Source organism: Natator depressus, chromosome 8 (genome assembly GCF_965152275.1).
Source record: "Natator depressus isolate rNatDep1 chromosome 8, rNatDep2.hap1, whole genome shotgun sequence".
Taxonomy (NCBI): domain Eukaryota; kingdom Metazoa; phylum Chordata; order Testudines; family Cheloniidae; genus Natator; species Natator depressus.
Window position 1 is genome coordinate 78,175,642 of NC_134241.1, and position 19,744 is coordinate 78,195,385.

Here is a 19,744-nt window from a genome sequence, read left to right on the forward strand (position 1 = left end):
TGAGGACTTCATTATCTCAGCCTGAGGTTATGGATCTATTACAGGAGTGGATAGGTGAGGTTCTGTGGCCTGCGGTGTGCAGGAGGTCAGATTAGATGATCGTGATGCCCCTTCTGGCCTTAAAGTCTATGAATCTAGGATGAATTACACCTTTCAAATCTATTCAGTTCAGATATAAACACTCTTAGTTCTGAAAGATAAGGCTGGCTTCTCTCTCTCTCTCTCTTTGTATGGAGTGAAATATTACTTTTTCTTATCAAATATTTATAGGAAGGGAAAAACAGATTTGGGATTAATGCTATCATTACAAATGACTATTGGTGAAATAGTTACTACGTATTTTTTAGAAAAACCTTTCAGAAGAAACTGCTGATCAAGGAGCAACATCTACATTTTCTCAGACCTTATAAAAAAGAGAAAATTTTAGGAGCTAAAAATAATCCCCGCCATTCAGTGATATCGGAAATTACACCAGTGACCAAAAAAACTTAATTTAGTAAAACTAAATCACCTGACTTGGATAAGCTTGACAGCTCAATTTATATAAAATTCAATGAATTGTCGCTCCATATTGAAATAAACTGTATTTTGGATTTGCTAAGAATAATAAATTAAATCTAGGCATTTTGCCTGAAAACAAAAAGAAGAGATACTTGAAATTACAGCCCTCTTGCTCATGGCTCAACTCCTGTTCCCCATACTTACAGAAGTAATCCCATTGACATAATAATTCTGGCAGGGTGTTTAGAATCAGACATTCAAATATGAATAAGTCATGCTGGGATAAAGCTGCTCCCCCTCCCCACCATACTTCCCTTGCTGTGCAACCCAGTTCAACCTGCCCACATGAGTGGAGAGAAACAGTTTGACCTATAGGTATGTCTACACTGCATTATAAACCCTGGTCTCTGGGCTCTTCACTTGTGGACTTGAGGTTTCCAAGCCTGGGACTGAGTATCCACACTGCATTGTAAACCTGGATTTACAGTTGTTGGCCCCGGGTCTCACAACTGTGGTAATGCATCCATACTGCACTACACGGCTCTTGTGACTTAGGTCTGCGGCTTGGGCTGCATCCACACTGCAACATGTCAAGGCTTGGACCTGATTCACAGTTGGACTCGGGCTTGGACCCGTCCCTGGGGGCAGGGGAGGGGTCTGTGGGGCAGGGCTGATGACAGGGAGGGAAAGAGAGGGCAATTTGACTGGGGCCCCAAGCTCAGGTGCCCTCCCCACAAAAAAGTCTGTAACTTCTGTATTAATAAAGTTAAATGGGAGGGGGTGAGGCCTCCAGTGAACCTGATGGTCCAAGGCCCCGTATTTCTCTTGGGTGGCCTGGACCTGGGTCCTGAAGGTTTACTAACCCAAGCCAGAAAGATTTTGTGTTAGGCCAATGGAGGGTTTGGGCTGAAACCTACATCCCAGGTTTACAATACAGTATAAACATACCTTAAGTTATTAACACCTCTTTCTTATAGCAAACAGAGACGGAAAAGTTCATGACCTTTTTTTCCGGCCATAGCCGTTGTAACAATTAGGCAAGTTTAATATTGCTATGTTACTTTAGTATATGCACAAATAGTACTTAAAATGAAACTTTTTAATATGGTTACTAAGGTAACGACAACCTTGTGACTCTCCGCTTCTCTGGTGTTTTTGCACAATTCTTCTGAGCCATTATCAGTTAGATAAGCTCTTGTGCCTTATGTCAGGTCAGAATAACCAGGGCAAAGTTATCACAAACATTACAGCACCAGAAACTTCCAGAAAATAAGGCTCATCAACAATTTTCTTTATGAATTAAATATTTTGTTTTAAAACGATCCTTCAAAAAAAGTCTAAAAAGCAGCTCTGTTTTGAAAGTTATTTTCAAAAGGTATAAATGGCTCGGATGGAACGATCAGAGTGGGACTATGCCAACGATACCTTCAGTTCAGAATAAAAAGTCAACAGCATCGGAAAAAAATTGTTTGAGTAACTTGATAAAAAGTTGATAACTCAACAAAATTCACCCCAGCAGTGCCCACCAGTTAATAATTCTTCTTCTATAAAAGCTGCATGTTCCCCTGAGGGCTTCTTTCACCTTCATCATGAGGAGAATCATACTGGCACTGATGTTCACTTTTGTGGGTAAGCTCCTTTTTTCTAATAATACTTGGCAGGGATGTTCAGAGGGGGCCTGAAGACATTAGGCACCCAAATCTCATTGACTTTCACGTGAGATGGAGCTGAACTCCCTTAGGCACTTTTTAAAGCCCTAGTCACAAGCTTTATCGGAGTTTTATGGATAAGTCAGTATATTAAATGTGAAGTGAAAATAGTTGTTTTCAGTGTCTCACATATCCATTTGATTTTTTTCCCCACAGGGAGTCAGAAATATGACATTGGTAAGTCTACTGATCATTTTAAATTAATGGACCTAACTCTGCCATCATATATACTGGTACCTCTCCCACTAACGTCTCCTGTTTTTCTGGGGGTAGAATTGGGCATGTGACTTTTTGTTGTGATGATGATGATGAACTATAATGTCACAAAAATGTTGGCATAAGTAGATGTTTCAACTACTTTTTTTTTATTAGCACCTGGTTTTAGCAACAGCAAGACCTACTTGTACAGCTATGAAGGCCTCATTCTGCATGGTCTGCAAGAGAGAGGTTTGGCAAGAGCTGGGCTAAGGCTGACATGCAAAGTAGAGATCAGTGGATTGTCACACAACTATCACATGCTGAAGGTAAATGACAATGTATATGAAGGAAAGCAAGCAAGCAAAGGAAGATGCATTAAATAGTAATGGAAGTTATAGTAATACATCCAGGCCTGTGTAATGGACTGGCAGCCAGAGAACAACCACTTTAGAATCCTAGGACCCTGTAACTCCATAAGCAGTCAGTTAAGGATTTCCCCCGGCATGGGGGAATCCCCAGGTAGTGCAGAGTCAGGGTGTTCAGCTGTATACCCCCCTCCCAGTTCCAAGTGTAGGTGCTCAGCTAAGGAGGTGGCTGGGGAAAGAGGGCATGACTGAGGGTTGTAGTGCTGCTGCTGTCTTTGGCTGACACAATGCAGAGCTATTGCAGACTGTTTCAAATTAGAGCAGCACTAAGGCTGCTCTTAGTTGTGTTAGGAGCTGACTGGTCTCTGGGTGGCCCCAGGATGTGGTGGTGAAGGTGGTATAAAGCCTTCTTTGCCCCCCCCCCCCCAGGGTTTTGTACTGAGCCAGACCTAAGAATTGGCCTCATAGCTGATCGTGCATGTTGCTGAATGCCCTGTCTCCTGATGGTTTTGCTGGAAGCTGAGGAGTTCAGAGCACTCAGCACTCCACAGCAGTAGGCACCCAAAAAGTTTTGGAGAACTCAGATTGTGTATGGAAAATTACAGATCGGGGTAGATCCTACTACCACAGAGGTCAATGGCAAAATTCCCGCTGATTTCAAAGGAAGCAGGAGCAGGCACCAGATCTACAGATGCTTTTCAAAACAAAGTTACATAAGTTGTTTGAAGGCTGTATTCACATAATTACCCTGAATGCTTGAAAAATACCAGAGGCATTTGTTAAAACAACTGTCTGTGCAAATACTTTATCAGACAAACAGGACGTTTTAAAAAGAAAGTTAATAAAAATTCAAGAATAAAATAACCCCATTTTGTCATATCTTTTCCATAGCTTGAGAAAAGCTGAATGTGTAGATAAAATGTCATGCCTGGTGTTATTTCCTGTTTCCTCGATCTGTTTTTTCAATATTGTTTAGCTTTAATTTTTATTCAGAACTGGAGAATTACAACAATAATATAATATAGGAGTGTTCCTATTCATTAGAAAAAAATACATTCAACAATTTAAAACATGGCAAGAGAAAAGGGGTCTAAGCATCTAAACAAATGGAAATAAGAGACAAATGTGGGGAATATTTTATATATATATATAAACACTGCCAGAATTTGGCCCAGAAGCTATTTTTCTTTGTTACATTTACTGTAACAAATGGATTTGTGCCACACCAACATAATTTATTATGTACCTCACCCTACGATAGGATAATGATAACATAATGAAAGATCTGAATGGAAATAATATAATATCTGTTAGAAATATTTATTCACTTTGCTAAATTCTGATCACAGTTATACTGGGGAAACCCAGCTGAACTCTAAGAGGTTTCAGAGTAGCGGCTGTGTTAGTCTGTATCCGCAAAAAGAAAAGGAGGACTTGTGGCACCTTAGAGACTAAATAAATTTGTTAGTCTCTAAGGTGCCACAAGTACTCCTTTTTTTTTTTTAACTCTAAGAGTCTCACTGGTGTAAAAGAAACCAAAAATTGACCCTAAATGTCTATTGATTCTGTAGCTCTGTCTTTACATTACTGAGGGCAACATGCAGGGATTCTGAATTACAGAATACTGACATAGATTAAAATGACAAAGGGGCAATCCACACTTAGCAGCAGTCACTGAACGAGGCTTAGAATAAAATTAGAATTATATATAGGAGATATCTTGTTTTTACATCCCCCTTCCCCTCACGTCTGTAGATTACAAGCAAGTACTTGTAAAATTAAACACCTTTTATAGGCTGCTAGCACTATAATTGGTTGACACCTCCAGAGGGAAGGGCATAATATCTGTGTTGGTAGGAACCAGAGATCCTTCCTCCTCCCCTATTAAAAACAATGGTCCTCTTATTCTCCTAACCAATGATGTTTTTGTGCAGCACAGTGGCTAGCAGCCGTAATTCTAAACATTTGTATATGGAGGCACACATAAGCAGTGTTTCGGCTGCGCTTCCTAGAACACTTTGTGTGAAAGCTGACTGAAGCTTTGGGGATAGGGAAGGTATTTCCCTCCCCAGCAGATAGTCTGTGTAATCAGGGTTTTCACTCTCCACTTGAACATTCAGATGGTACTACCAGGTTTGTGGGACTAATGAAGGTTGCATGATTTGTTTTATTCTCTGTCAGAACTTTGGGTGGGCAGAAATCCTTTGTGGAAATTGTGTCTTGACAGCCTCATCCCAGACCCAAATATAGGAAAGGAAAGGAGATAATTTTATGAAATGTTTAGACAAGTGGCTTCATGATGGAGCTCAGATTCGTCTCTTGGGGAAATATTTTTAACAGACAAAAATTTTGACAGGTGTGTTTTCTGAATTTTGTTCTCAGATCCTATCTCCACAGTTGGACGAATACAATGGAATCTGGCCCAGAGATCCATTCACTCGATCTTCCAAACTCATCCTGACAATTGCATCATGTCTCACCCAACTCTTTAAGTTTGAATACAACAGAGGGCAGTTTGGGAACATTTATGCCCCCAAAGATACTCCTGTCACATGTGTTAACCTAGTGAGAGGGATTCTGAACATGTTGCAGATAACTGTCAAAAAGTCACAGAACGCATATGACTTGCAAGAGGTTTGTTTTTCCTTTCTAATTCTACTCTGTCATAAGAACAAACATTCGTTTTTTATTATAAAATTATTTTGATTCAGATACAGTTTCCAGGAAGGTTACTGTTCACCTGCTCCTTGTCCTGGAATGAAAGTCTGTTTCAAATGAGAAATGCAATTAAGCTCTATCACTCTCTATAGGCCGGGATTGGAGGTGTCTGCCATACAAGGTACATTATCCAGGAAGACAGGAAGAGTAACCGAGTCACAGTATTCAAAACCAAAGACCTCAACAACTGCCAGGATAAAATGGAGAAGAACATTGGAATGGCTTACATCCGCTCTTGTGCTACCTGCCCACTGGTATGGAACATATAGACATATAATGCCAAATTAACTGCAGGTGTATACACATATTGCAGAGATGGAGTATACTCATTTCAATGGTGAATTTGGCTCATTCATGATAAATCTGGAGTTAAACAATGGTCTGTTCTCATTTACTATGGGAGTTCTTTGCCCTTTTAGAAAGAAAAGATCATAAAAGGAACAGCTGCATTCACCTACAAAATGAAATACACAGATGCTGGCACCCTGATCACACAAGCTGTGTCGCAGCAGGTCTATCAGATTTCCCCTTTCAGTGAACCTGCTGGTGTTGCTGTCATGGAGGCAAGGTAGGCCTCAGCCATTACACTGTAAATGAGTATAATGATCAGACCGGGGAGAATAGCTTTAAAATATATTCACCAAGACTTTGGGAATAAAATAAAAATTGCTGCAACTGGATGGTTCTTTTGTTAGTTTTTGGCATTCAGAGGAGTAATCTGGTCCTATGTGTCTCTGCCTATATCTAAGTTTCTTCTTTGTCATTAATGCAGCCCAAATTGCTGTACGTAGCATTTCACTTTTGCATAGGGTACATGTCACATACATGTAAACTGAAATATCTGAGAAATGTAAATATCAATAAGATGCTGTTAATACTAGCTTCTCCTCAGTTTGCCTTGTTAAAATGATAGAGAAGCTGTGAGATTTAAATATAAACTTTGTACTGTAAAAATGTTCATGTTGTTGCAAGTTTCATACGTGCTCATATTTTACACTTGATATTTTTAGCCAGAGATCTCCATGTGTTTACAAACTTCAGTTAAGTCTCCCAACACCCTGATGGCTTATATAAATAACCAACATGGAGTGACTTGTTAATATTCTTACTGAACAATTTGTGAACAATCTGCAAATGTAAAATGATAACCTCAAGAAATTTTTCAGGATTTTGAATAATGAACAAATTTGAGAATTTTCTGACCCATTTGCAGACAATGTGAAGTTATTGTTGGGAGTCTTTCATTCAGCTATAATATCCACTGGATTTAGCTTAGACAAATGGAGCACCCAAAGTAAAATGTTATGGCTACATTTCACTCTTTTCCTTGCAGACAAGAACTTACTTTGAATGATATTAGAAACAGTCAAGCAAGCACATCAGAAATTCAGTTGCAAAACTATGGAAGTCTTCGTTACCATTTTGCAAGAGAACTATTCCAGATGCCAATTCATCTAATAAAGATGAAAAATCCTGAATCACAGGTATAAGATGCTTAATATTTTAGGCTCTTTCATTGTTTATAAAGCTAATGGAAGATCAGGAAATTATTTCAGACACTTACGATATCTTGTAATCCCTTCTGCCTTCTGTTTTTTTATCAGATAGTAGAAATACTACAGCAATTAATTCAGCATGATCAACAAGGGTACAATAGAGAAGCTCCAGCCAAATTCTTAGAACTTATCCAGCTTTGTCGTGTGGCAACCCCTGAAAACCTTGAGTCTCTTTGGAAACAATTTGCTGATAAACCTCAATATCGGTAATTGACTGTATCACTCTCAATCAACATTTCTGAATAGAGAAATTCTGACAATGAAAATAATAGATGCCTCCTCTTGTTTACAGGCGCTGGTTATTGAGCGCAATCTGTGCAGCAGGAACTACTGAGACATTCATGTTCCTTAAGCAAAAAATTCATAATGAGGACATGAGCTATTTGGAATCAGCTCTGACTATCGCTCTCGCCTTCCATTTATCCAAAGCTGATGACCACACTTTACAAGCTGTAGCAGTGAGTACAGTACATAGGATCATTCCTCATTCTGTTGTCTTGTAATTCTTCTACTAGAGAGACAGCGTGTGTGTGTGTCGGGGGGGAGGTGGGTAATATCTTTTACTGAACTATCTTCTGTTGGTGAAAGAGACAAGCTTTCGAACTTCACAGAGCTGCTCTTCAGGTCTAGGACAGGTACTCAGGGCAAGTCTACACTTAAAATGCTGCACTGGCACAGCCACATGAGTGCAGCTGCACTGCTGTAGTGCTTTAATGAAGACGCTCTTCGCTGATGGGCGAGAGCTCTCCCGTTGGCGTAGTTAATCCCCCACGAGAGGTGGTAGCTGTGTCGGCAGGAAAAGCCCCCCCGCCGACATAGCACTGTCTATGCTGGCATTTAGGTTGGTATAACTACATCACTCAGGAATGGGGATTTTTCACATCCCTGAGAGGTGTAGTTACACCAAAGTAATGCTGCAGTGTAGATTTGCCCTTATTGTCATGCGAAACACAGGGTGGAACAGATTGTTTACCAGAAGTAGTTACATTCGAAGAGACTATTCAAAGTGAAGTGTCCAGTTAACATCACTGCAGCCATAGGATAGAAAAGCGGGAGGGTAGTGGGTTACAGATTGGTGCAATAAGCCATAAATCCAGTGTCTTTATGACAACATGATTTTTAGTGTCTAGCAAGGTTATGAATTTAAGCTCCCAGACTCATCTTTTGAAGGTGTTGTGCAGGTTTCCTTTGAGGACGAGAACCGCGGGGTCAGATATGGAGTGATCATTTTGTGAAAAGTGTTCACTCATGTCTGATATGGTGTTTTTACCTTTTAACATTTTTCTGTTTGAGTTCATTTGAGAATATAGTGATTGTCTAGTTTCACCCACATAGTTGTACTGGGGCATTTAGTGCATTGGATGAGATACACCACATGTTGTGACAGGTATGTGTAAGACCCATTGATCTTGAAAGGTGAGTTGTGGGTTTTTTTTTTATCATTATAGCAGTGGAGATACGTCTGCAGGTTTTGCATCTGTTATGGCAGGGTCTGGTGCCGCTTTGAGTTGGTAGGACCTGGTATGTGTGGAGCTTGCTTCTGATGATGAGCCTGGAGAGACTGGGCAGCTGTTTGAAGGCCAGAAGAGAGGGCTTAGGAAAGATTTCTTTCCAGATGTCGTCCACATCGAGTCTGGATTGTAATTGTTGAATGATACCCTGTATGGACTCCAGTACGGGGTGGCAGGAAACAACTAGGTGTGCGCAGTCAAAGCGGGTGTTTTTTTCTGTATTGAAGCAGATTCTCTTGGTGTATTTGGGTGGCCTGTTCCATGATTTGATCTACTTCTCTGGGGGAGTGTCCTTGTTTGGTGAAGGTGGTTTTACGTGGGTTAAGGTGTACATCTTGGACTTTCCTCTTAGAGCATAATCTGTGGTATCTGAGTCCCTGGCTGTGGATAACAGATTTCTTGGTGTGTTTGGGGTGGTTACTGGATCTGTGAATATAGGTGTGGTGATCCATGGGTTTCTTGTATATAGTTGTCTATAGGGTTCCATTGTTGAAGCTGATCGCAGTGTCCAGGATATTGGCATGTGGTGTAGTGTCCATGTGTTGGGTCCTCCTTCTACTAGCAGACCCCAATCCACTTTTATTAGTGAATTTACACAATGATATGTGGTGGATGTGACATATTTCCTTTTTAAAGCAGTTCACTGTAAAGTTCAGGGTCATTAGAAAAATGTTGATATTTTGATGAATTTTTTCAATCATTGAAAATTTTTAAGCACCTTGGATATTTGATGATAGCTGGTCAACCACCCTTCCCCCTCCCCCGCATCTATGAAAATTTTCATCATTTTTTTCTTCCAGAAATAGAAATTTGGACAATTTAGACCCACTCTGATCATTAATATGTGAGGGAAATTAGTTACCGTCAGTAATATCACAACAACTTCACATCCTGGTCGTATGTCTGAATTTGTTACAAGTCTGGTTTCATTTTACTGAAAATACCTAAGAAAATCCAAGATAGTTTCTGATTTGTTCTAATAGGTAAGGTGAACATTCAACTAAATATGATTTTTACTGGATACCAATATTAAGATGTACTGCTTCTTACTTCTGCAGGATCTAGTGACCAGCTTCCGAATTCAGAGAGCTCCTATGCTTCACAAGCTTGCTTACCTGGCATATGGTTCCATGATAAACAGATATTGTTCTGTATCATCATCTTGTCCTAATAGAATTCTTCAGGTGAGTGGGTTTTATTTCAGATTTTTTTAATACCTGAAGAAATTTCAGAAACTGCTCCTAGTTTAGTTCCCACCTAATTGTGTGTAAATCAGGTCAATAGAGGTTTAAATTCCATCATTTGCAGCTGTGATCAACTGCAAAATTGCAAACAAAATTAGAAGGTGAGTGGAAGCTCTTTGAAAAACCTTAACTGTTCAGAATTTTGAATGCAAGCAGTGATAGTCCATAAGAAAAATGGATTCTGTAAACAAGTTGAAATTGAATTTACAATGAGTGGCAACTTGTCAGATTATAATAAGAGTACTATGGTATCTGTTCCTAGATATAGTACATGCTACTTTACATTGGTAACATTACTCCTCAATACCACTATAAATGAAGCTCCAGACATATCCCAAGTCATGGCTCCTAAAATGATCATCTTAAGAAGAAACTTCATGATTGTACACTGTCCCAGGTCTTCTCTGATCATTGTCTTCAGTCTATGGAGGTGTATTCCTATGTTCAGAAGTACCAGAGTACTGAGATGGTCTGTTGACATCAGAATGTGTTTAAACCTTGAAAACCAGCACAAAAGGGTTAAACAAAGGAAAGCCTGTATAAAAGTAATCTGTCCTTGTCATATGGGTAAATCCTACCCAATGAATCTGGGAAGCAGAAAACATTCAGATGAAGTTATGAGAATATAGGGGAACACATTTAGCAGCACCTAATGGACTCTAATAGAGATTGCTAGGGGTGTTGTCAATACTGAATTTGGTGCCTGTTTTATGGGGCTCGGGAAGCTGCAATAGAATCATTGAGAGAGTCACCCTCTCTGTGAATTCCCCCAGGGCTCAGGGGCCAGGCTGGACTGGGGAGGTGCAGTTTGCAACTCCCTGGGCGGGTGAACAGGGATGAACCTGGCCCAGGTATAACGCAGGGAAAGTTACACTAGTCTAAGTCAGTGAGTACTACTTCCTCTTCTTTGTATTTGGCACTATGGTAATGGGAGCCTGGGAATGAAATGTGCAAGGTTCAGCTCAAAGAAGAGAGCAAGGTCTTGGAGCAAAAGGCTTTTTATTCCCTGTGGGCAAGGATGGCAGTGTGTACATGTGAGATTATTATCTGAATTAACAAAGCTACACATTCTTGCTTTGTTTGCAGCCCCTCCATGACCTTGCAGCTGAGGCAGTCAGCAAGAACCATGAAGATGACATGGCCTTGGCTCTGAAAGCCATTGGCAATGCAGGAGAACCAGCCAGTATCAAGCGCATCCTGAAGTTCTTGCCAATATTTTCACCTGCCGCGATGGCTTTTCCAGTTAGAATTTATATTGATGCTGTTTTGGCCTTGAGAAAAATAGCCAGGAAAGACCCTTCAAAAGTAAGTGAAACTATTGTTTAAACAAACTCATTGGACATAAAGAATACAGAATGTAATGCTGGTCATGTCCGTGACACACTTTTTGTGCAGTCAGTATGTAATATCAGATACCCAAGGCCAGATTCTCAGCTAGGGTAAGTCAGCATAGCTCCATTGACTTCAGTGAAACTAAACTGATTTACCCCAACTGAGGATCTGGTTCACATTGTTTAATGTCGTATCTCTTAGACCTGTCATGCTTTTTATGTACACAATTAAAGACTGCTCCCTCTGACCTTGGTCTCACTGAAATCAAGAAGAGTTTGGCCATTGATTGCAGTGGAAGTAAATTTGAGCCCAAAATAATTTGCAATGGAGGTTCATAGTAGTAGAATCAGTGGTACAATATACCATATTGTGGCTATATGAGACTTTAAAATTAAGACAAGAAATAGTCTTATTTTAATTCAGAAGAGTAAAATACTGTTACATCATTTTAGCATGGCTCATGACATCGGTTTTCAAAAATGGTTCCATTCACCAGGTTTGTTGATTGTTTTGTCTCTAGCACTGCTATGGAATGCACTAGGGGCAGATTTCCAGCTGGTGTAAAGTAGCATAGGCCCACTGACACCAATGGGCATATCTATAGCAATTTATACAGCTGAGGATCTGCCCTTAGCTCTTCACATATATATGGCTGGACATAGATAATAGATTAATGCATAAGCTGAAAGTTGATCAATGTGAGGATATATAAAAAATCAAATAAAATTGTATAATCAGTATTACAGGCATTCCTGATTGTGTGGTTGCTGTCCACGCAAAGCTCACACTGACATCAGTAGGAATTTTAAGTAAAAAAGGACCGCGGGATCTCATTCTAAAAAGTAAAGCTATAAAAATGTAATAAGTATAGGCACTTTCTTGTTTTTTAGGATTCTTTATCAGAATTATAAACTCCAGATGAAAAAGAATTCTGTTTCCTGTACCGTAGGTTGAGATCTTTTATTAACTTAAATAATACAGGGGAGAAAGAGAGTGTGTGTTAATCCACTGTCTATTTGTCTGTCTGTGCGTTTATACCATGCTTATTACTGTAGTATCTGACTGACTACAATCTATGTATGGAAGTTGCACTGATAGCAAGTAATGTAAGCAATGGTGAATACAAATTACTTTGATCCTTCCCTATTGCACACAATATACTCTCCCTGATATCAGTGGGAATTAGGTCATTGTAAGCTGCAAGACTGGGCATATTATTAATGGCAGTTCCCCCCCCACTTCTGTTCATTGTGCCCCAATAATACCTATCTTTGTGCATCAGTGCCTACGTTGCACAGACGGACAGACTTTCAGTTTTATTCTCCCCTCAATATATGTGGGTGACTCACCAGTGCAAACTGCATTCTTTTAAAGGGAGAATACACCCTAAGAAGTTATTAGGACCTGGAAATGTATTTTTTTTTTGTTTTTTGTTTTGTTTTGTTTTTCCCCTTCAGGTACAGGAAATTCTTCTCCAGATCTTTGTGGACCATTCACTCACTCCTACTGTCCGAATGATGGCTTGTGTTGTCATCTTTGAAACTAAGCCTGCTCTTCCTCTCGTAACAACTATGGCCAATGCTCTGCTAAAGGAGAGCAGTTTGCAGGTTGCCAGTTTCACATATTCCCATATGAAGGTTTTGGCAATAAGCAGGATCCCACAGCTCTTTAATGTGTAAGTAAAAAGAGAAGTAAAACTTTCCATTGTAAGTAGTGATTTTCATTACAATTTTCTAAGTATAAATGCAAAGTGAATTCAGTTACTATGGAGCATTATCTCCATTTTATTTAGATCTGCTGCTTGCAACATTGCCCTTAAACTACTGAGCCCAAGACTTGACAGGCTGAGCTATCGTTACAGCAAGGTTATTCACGTTGGCGGCTATTACCGTGAGTACCAGATATGCTGTGGAACTGCTTTGGCTAATATTATATTCTTAGAAAATTCCCATAGAAAAGCCATGAAATGCCATGAATTTCAACTGAAATCCTGCCATTGGCAGTGGGATTTGTCCATTCCTGGAGTAGGAAAAGCACATAGACCTCTTAAACTGCAGCTGTCTCAGGATCTATGGAGAATACTATGGATCGCTAGACTTCAGCTATGGACTGAGGTATTTGTGTAGACACCCAATATTCCTCAGACCTGCCGCCTCACCTCCCAGAATGGACATGATCCCAAATTCTCCCCTCAGAGAGACTTTGCATGTGAAGATTGGGCAACACATAGAAATCAATGCTGACAGACTCATTTACATGATTACACACAGAAGGTGACTATACCTTATGTGCACAAGATATCATTGGACACCATAATGAAAACCAAACCTCTGCTGTATTTTGATTTCTACTATAGCGAAATATAGAGCTGGTGCAATTGGAAGAATCTATCTCATGAACAGTCCAAGCAGTATGTTGCCATCTGCAATAATCATGAAACTGAGAGGATACTATGCAAATACTGCAACTGATTTTGTCGAGGTAAATATTACATTTAGAGCAACAATAAACCTATACAAATATTTCTCATGGAAGCCTTCTGGATGGACTGCAGCATTTAACCACAGCCCTGAATAGGGGTTGGTGCAGATGGAAGGCTTGGGGAGGAAGTCTGATTGCAGTTGTTCTTGGCCTATAGATTCTGATGAGAGAGGCTGTGAAAGCATTCAGTGTGGAAATAAAATGTAACAAAAGTAAAGGAAATCTCAGAAGGCTCATTGAATATCTGTCTGTAAACCTGAACCATAACTGCCTAACATATATGTGTGTAAAGGTTATACTAGGGATTTCCCGCTACTCTTTGAGCCAGATCCACTACTGGATACACAGCAGCAATTTTATTGACTTTAATGGAGTCATGACGGCTCATGACAATGGTTAAATCTGACCCTCCATATTTTCTCTCTCCATCATTACTAGTTTTCTCATGGCTTTCACCTAGTAAAGACCAATGTTTGATACTTCTCCACTCTCTGTATTTTAACTGTGTCATATTCTGGTCTGCCTAATTTTATTTGTTTTGCATAGGTGGCTCTCCAGTCACAAGGCCTAACAGAGCTCGTCAGGAAACAGAACATCCCCTTTGCTGAATATGACACATACAAAAAATTGAAGGTGCTTGGGAAAACGGTATGTGTATTCATTCTTCACGTCTGTTTGAAAAATATTACTGGAATTCTTGGTACTGCATTTCTTACCCAGCCAAAACTCCCACAGCAGTGTCAGTGAGTGAAGAGTACAGGAGAAAGCCCCAAATGACATATCTAGCCATACACTGCAAGCTTTTAGGGATAGGCACCATCTTTTCACTGTATATGTGTCAGTGCCTAGCACAAGGGTGCCCTGATCCCTGACTGGGGCCAGTACAGATGATGATGATGATAGTAATAATTAATACAAAATTAAAGTGCATGTTAAAATACAGTATATCAATTTTCTTTAAAAATATGATTGCTGTATAGGATTTTTTTCTTTATTAGCGCTTTCTTGGGTGTAGCCCACTGTTTACAATGGTCTTTACCCAGGTACTAAATGGGCAAGTTCACACTGAGGTCAATGGTAGTTTTGCCTGAATAAGCCTAGATAACATCCTCAGGATTTGACAGAGTATTTGTTAATGCAGTCCTATATATAAAGCAACATTTTTTCTCTAGGTTCTGGGATGGAAGGAACTGCCTCCTGAAAACCCACTCATATCAGCCTATGTAAAAGTATTTGGCCATGAGCTTGCCTTTGCTGACGTCAACAAGGAGCTCATTCAACAGACAGTGAAGGTATTGATTGCCCCTATTTTTCTGTTTTGTCTGAGGGGCTTCACAGTTTCCTACCGCTCCTCTGCTCCCTCTACTTAACCTTCTGGATCTTTGTCCCTTTGCAGGCTCTGACTGAATCATCAGATAGGCACATGTTAGTGAAGAAAGTGATCAATCAAATCCAAAGAGGCATTGCAGGACAATGGACACAGGCAATATTGGCAGGAGAAGTTCGGCACATTGTCCCTACCTGTGTTGGCCTGCCACTGGAACTTAGTTTATATAGTACTGGTCTGATACACGCTACAGCCAGTGGTGAGTTTTGAAAAGCATCATTTAATGGTTTCACCTCAACACATAGGGATTTCAGAGTTCTAATCCCTGCTCTAACATTAAATCCCTCTGTAGTCTTGGCAAGTCGCCTACCTTCTGTCTCGAGTTCCCGATTTCTAATATGGAGGTAGTAATACATAACTACATCATACGTGGTGTAAGAATTAATTAGCTGGGTATAAATACTGCCCTTGGATACAGATGTGTAACTCCTGATTCATTTCAGTAGGCACTACAAGGGTAAAACTGGGCCCTTAATTCTGTAAGTGTTTTGAAGATGAAAAAGTGCTCCCTAAGTGCTAATTATTATTATTTTAACAAAACTGTCAATTTGGAACTCTTAATATATTGTTTTGCCATTGCTATAATTCTTTTCTATCTCTTTACAGTTGGTGTAAATATGTCCCCCTCTTTATCTGGCACTTTTAAACCTTTGCAGTTCTTTGATGCCAATGTGCAACTTCATGCTGATATCAACCCAAGGTGAGGAAAACTAGGATATATATGTATATAAATATGATGGTATGCTATAATTTTATTGGCAGAGATTTAGGATAGCTGAATTATTCACAAGGGTGAAGCCACGTGTAAGTTATATAGGTCAATCCAAACAGGTGCTGTTAAACCTTTTATTCCACACTACATCATCATGTTCTGTATTTGCCACATACATTACAGAGCATTTAAAAAAATATCCTGGAATTACGGTTTTTTGTGCCTACACTGCTGGGTGACTTAGTCATCATTAATCCAGGCCTCAGAGCAAACCATATAAATACAGTATCTCTAAACAAGACATAAAATAGCTTTTCTATACCTAAAAAATGCCATGATTGTAAAGTACGTTATCCCAGACCTTGCAGTGCTATCAGTGTGTGCTGGATCCAAACTGGGAAGCTGGGATTCTACCATGTCTCATAAAGCTTCTATTTCCACCCCTTCAGGGATGAGTGATATCAGATGTAAAGTCATGACATTTTACATATAAAAAAGCTGCTACTGATGCAGCACTAAATATGGTCATCCTGGGCCTCAGGCTAGTGTAATTTTGCCGGGGCGGGCTGGGGGGAGAAGAAGAAATATTTTTGGAGCTAGTTGGTTTTTTAAAAATAGCAGCTGTTTGAAAGAGCTCAGAGTTTTCTAATATTAGAATAAGAACTGGGGTGATGTATTAGAACTGAAGAGGGCAGGTGAGGAGGTCTAATGGTCCATGTTAAATTCATTTATCACATGACTCTGCAATTCGTCATCTGGATCTCACCTCCACATATATGGTATATTTCTTTATCTGTCAATAGATTGACCTTTTCCCCTTTATAGCAACAAGCTCTCATTTCCAAAAAAAGATATTTATATAAAGGGAATTCTACATTTCAAAGTGTGCTTGCTAAGTATATATTTATCGATTTATATGGTTAGGCATGTTTATATTTTCCCTCTCTTTCAGCATGTACACGCATACAGTGGCAACGATGGGAATCAATACACAGTACTTTCAGAGTGGTCTTGAATTTCATGCCAAGTTCCATGCCAACATCCCAATGAAATTTTATGCCAGAATAAACATCAAAGATAAAAGTTTGAAGTTTGAAACAACTCCGTGTCACCAGGAAACTAAGCTAGTGACTGCAAGGTACAGCAGTTATATTTAGTTTGTTTAGTTTTAACTCTTCTGTACAATTGATGGTGAATTACTTATTATAAAATGATAAAGACACAGCCTTTTGCTAAGACTTTGTTGTAGTAGGATAGTTATAGAATGCTAAATATTTTCTTTTGCTCACTATGTTCAGGATGTATTTTTTTGTATTCAACTTTACCGGCAATTTCAGTCCTCTGTCATTTAATGGTCCTCATCCTGAAGTCCTGACTCAGGCAATGAAGCCATTGAGGGCTTTGCCTGAGTACTCAGAGTAAGAACTACAGAATCAGGCCCAGTGCACTTCTGGTGGTTAAATACAAGTTAACTTGTACAGTAATTGCCATTATTGCACTTCTAAATGCCCCTGCCTTTATAATCCTTTGTTTGGCTCATACAGAGCTCAACTACTTTAACGTTTTATTTAGTTAATAATTGTTATGCGCTCATGCTGTTAGCATCTAGAACTATGAAACCGATTAAATCGAACTGTCCCCGTTAAGCAACATACTGTATCAACTCTAATTAACCATAAATAGTCCACTGCAGAGCCATTGTTCAGAACATGATGTGTCTTGAACTATACTCAGGAGGGCAGTAAATTTAAGTTCTGGAGGACTAGCTGAGAGAAGGAGTTCCATAGGTGGGACCTTAGACTGCCAGTGCCCTATCTTCAATCCTTAAGTCATCACAGCTACAGAATGTATTCAAAACACATCAGTTCATCTCAGCAGTTTTGGTGGGACTTAGGGAGACAGAGAGTCTCTAAAAGAGCCAGATCCAAAATCATGAAGGGCTTTGCAGTATAGAACCAACACCTTAGATTTCAACCAGAAGCAGATGGGGAGCCAGTGCAGTATATGGACAACAGCTGTAGTGTGCATTTCACTAAGTAGATGAAGGGCAGCGTCAAGGGCAGCTTCAAGTACAGTGCATTGCAGTTGTCCAATCTGGACATGACAAAGGCAGTATCTGTGGCAAAGTCATCAAGGAGAAGTCTTGGATTACCCTTATTATCCACAGATAAAACAAAGTACTCTGAGCCACTATGGTTACATGGGAATCCAACAGCAACAGAGAGCCCCCAACAACCCCGAGATTGTGAACGTCTTTTGAAAGGGATGAGTAGACTCCACCAACAAACAGAGCAGTCAAAACCCTTGTTATTTCTTCAGATTGCTTTCTTCTGCCAAGCATCAACTCTATCTCTTCTGGATTAAAAATAGCAGGCCTGTGAAAAATCAGAAAAGAATAAAGTATATTATTGATAGAGCCATTTACAAGTAGTGTATCATGCCTATCCCCACAGGACTAAACTTTATGCTATTTCAAGAAATGTGGAAGAGATAACTTCAGCAAAGAGATTGTTAGTTCTACCAGAAGAAGCTGTATCGGATATCTCCGAGCAACGTTTTAAATCGGCAGAAAGGAGTTCAAGAAATGGTGCCACAACGGTAATTAACACTCCTGTATTTGTATATTATAGATAGATAGATAATGGATGGATGGATAGATAATAGATGGTCTAGGTGGATGGATAGATGGATGGATGGATGGATAGATAGATAGATAATGGATCTGATTTTCAGAAGTGCTGAGCTCCCATAACTCCCGTTGAAGTCAATGGGACTTAGGTGTTCAGACCATTTGAAATCAGTCTTCATATACATCGCTGCAGTAGAATTTAATGGGCCAAGTGATGGAATTCTTACTCTTCGTCTTCTCATTCCTCTTTTCTGTGCAGAGCAGACCCTAAGTGTACAGATCTGGCTGTTTCTTCACAGTAGGAGGGATCATCCATAACCATGGGGCTCTCTTCCTCTTCCCAGTACCTCATAGAGAGGCTTCCCTGGGCCATCAGATCCACATGGAAGGTGTAGGCCTCAGGCAGGATGGAGAGGGCAGGGAACAGGATGTGCATTTTGCTTCCCAAGCTCTGTGGGAATCAGTGCAAATGGTAACACAGCCCCAGGCTCTGCTTTGCTAAGTGCCCTTCGTGCTTGGGAATCCCCTTTAGGTGGGGGGCCAGCTGCTGCTTGGGAGTCCTGCACCAGTTTTTGAGTCACTTTTGCTCCCTCTCCAATTCCCCTTAAACCTGCCATGTTTCTGTTTAATGCAGCAAAGAACAGCTTCTGATGGGATGTCCGAGACATATTCCTATGGCTCAGAAGAGGAATTTTACCACAGAGCTGGAGGAAGATCTTATGCACTAGTCTTTTGTAGCAAATTACATAGTTTGGGTTGCCAAACCTGTCTTAACCTTCAGTTACGAGATGCTGCTTTCTTAAAAGATACATTTCTACACAGATTGGTTGGAGAGGGTGAAATCAAATTAGTTTTAAAACCAGGTATCGTATTATGCACAAAATTTTCCGTTTCTCCACATCAGTACAACTAAAGCAGTATGCATTAAAACTTAATGCATGTGTCTGCTGTTTAGTCCATACAGATGCTGCTATTGACAAAATACAGCTGGAGATTCAGGCAGGATCCAGAGCAGCTTTCAGAATAATCCAGCTGGTAACCCTAGTGTCAGAGGAAGATGATGATTCAACTCCAGATGACGTGGTTCAAACGAAACTGAAGAAGATCCTAGGAATTGAAAGTATATTTAAGGTAATTGACTTGGTTTGAAATGAAAGATAATTGAACAACAACAAAAAATCCCATTCAACGAAACAAAATAAATGGTCCTACAAAATTAGAGGGAAATCTGCAGGAAAAAAACAGAGTTTGATTTAGTTAGAACTGTAAATATTTTCTGAGGAGTAAAAAAGTATATGCTGAAGGGACAGTGCGAGGTAGTTTAGACTTCTTAAACTAAAAAGGAAGGAAAGAAGAGTTAAAAGCCTAATCAAATCAGACCTATTCAGTATCTTATTATTA

At 39.8% G+C, this 19,744-nt stretch overlaps 1 protein-coding gene across 1 annotated transcript in view; it reads left to right on the top strand.

The window, feature by feature from the left end:
- Positions 1 to 2,090: 2,090 nt before the first annotated feature.
- The window catches only part of LOC141993015 (vitellogenin-2-like), a 33,354-nt gene continuing 15,700 nt past the window's right edge, over positions 2,091 to 19,744 (top strand). Inside the window, exons 1-22 of the mRNA XM_074962356.1 lie at positions 2,091 to 2,130; positions 2,367 to 2,387; positions 2,583 to 2,734; positions 5,156 to 5,407; positions 5,584 to 5,745; positions 5,911 to 6,059; positions 6,825 to 6,975; positions 7,096 to 7,253; positions 7,340 to 7,505; positions 9,617 to 9,742; positions 10,889 to 11,107; positions 12,592 to 12,809; positions 12,927 to 13,024; positions 13,491 to 13,615; positions 14,162 to 14,263; positions 14,788 to 14,907; positions 15,012 to 15,201; positions 15,609 to 15,702; positions 16,667 to 16,852; positions 18,168 to 18,312; positions 18,978 to 19,206; positions 19,299 to 19,474. Coding sequence (XP_074818457.1) covers positions 2,091 to 2,130; positions 2,367 to 2,387; positions 2,583 to 2,734; positions 5,156 to 5,407; positions 5,584 to 5,745; positions 5,911 to 6,059; positions 6,825 to 6,975; positions 7,096 to 7,253; positions 7,340 to 7,505; positions 9,617 to 9,742; positions 10,889 to 11,107; positions 12,592 to 12,809; positions 12,927 to 13,024; positions 13,491 to 13,615; positions 14,162 to 14,263; positions 14,788 to 14,907; positions 15,012 to 15,201; positions 15,609 to 15,702; positions 16,667 to 16,852; positions 18,168 to 18,312; positions 18,978 to 19,206; positions 19,299 to 19,474 — 3,279 coding nt within the window. The remainder of the gene's footprint in view (positions 2,131 to 2,366; positions 2,388 to 2,582; positions 2,735 to 5,155; positions 5,408 to 5,583; positions 5,746 to 5,910; positions 6,060 to 6,824; positions 6,976 to 7,095; positions 7,254 to 7,339; positions 7,506 to 9,616; positions 9,743 to 10,888; positions 11,108 to 12,591; positions 12,810 to 12,926; positions 13,025 to 13,490; positions 13,616 to 14,161; positions 14,264 to 14,787; positions 14,908 to 15,011; positions 15,202 to 15,608; positions 15,703 to 16,666; positions 16,853 to 18,167; positions 18,313 to 18,977; positions 19,207 to 19,298; positions 19,475 to 19,744) is intronic.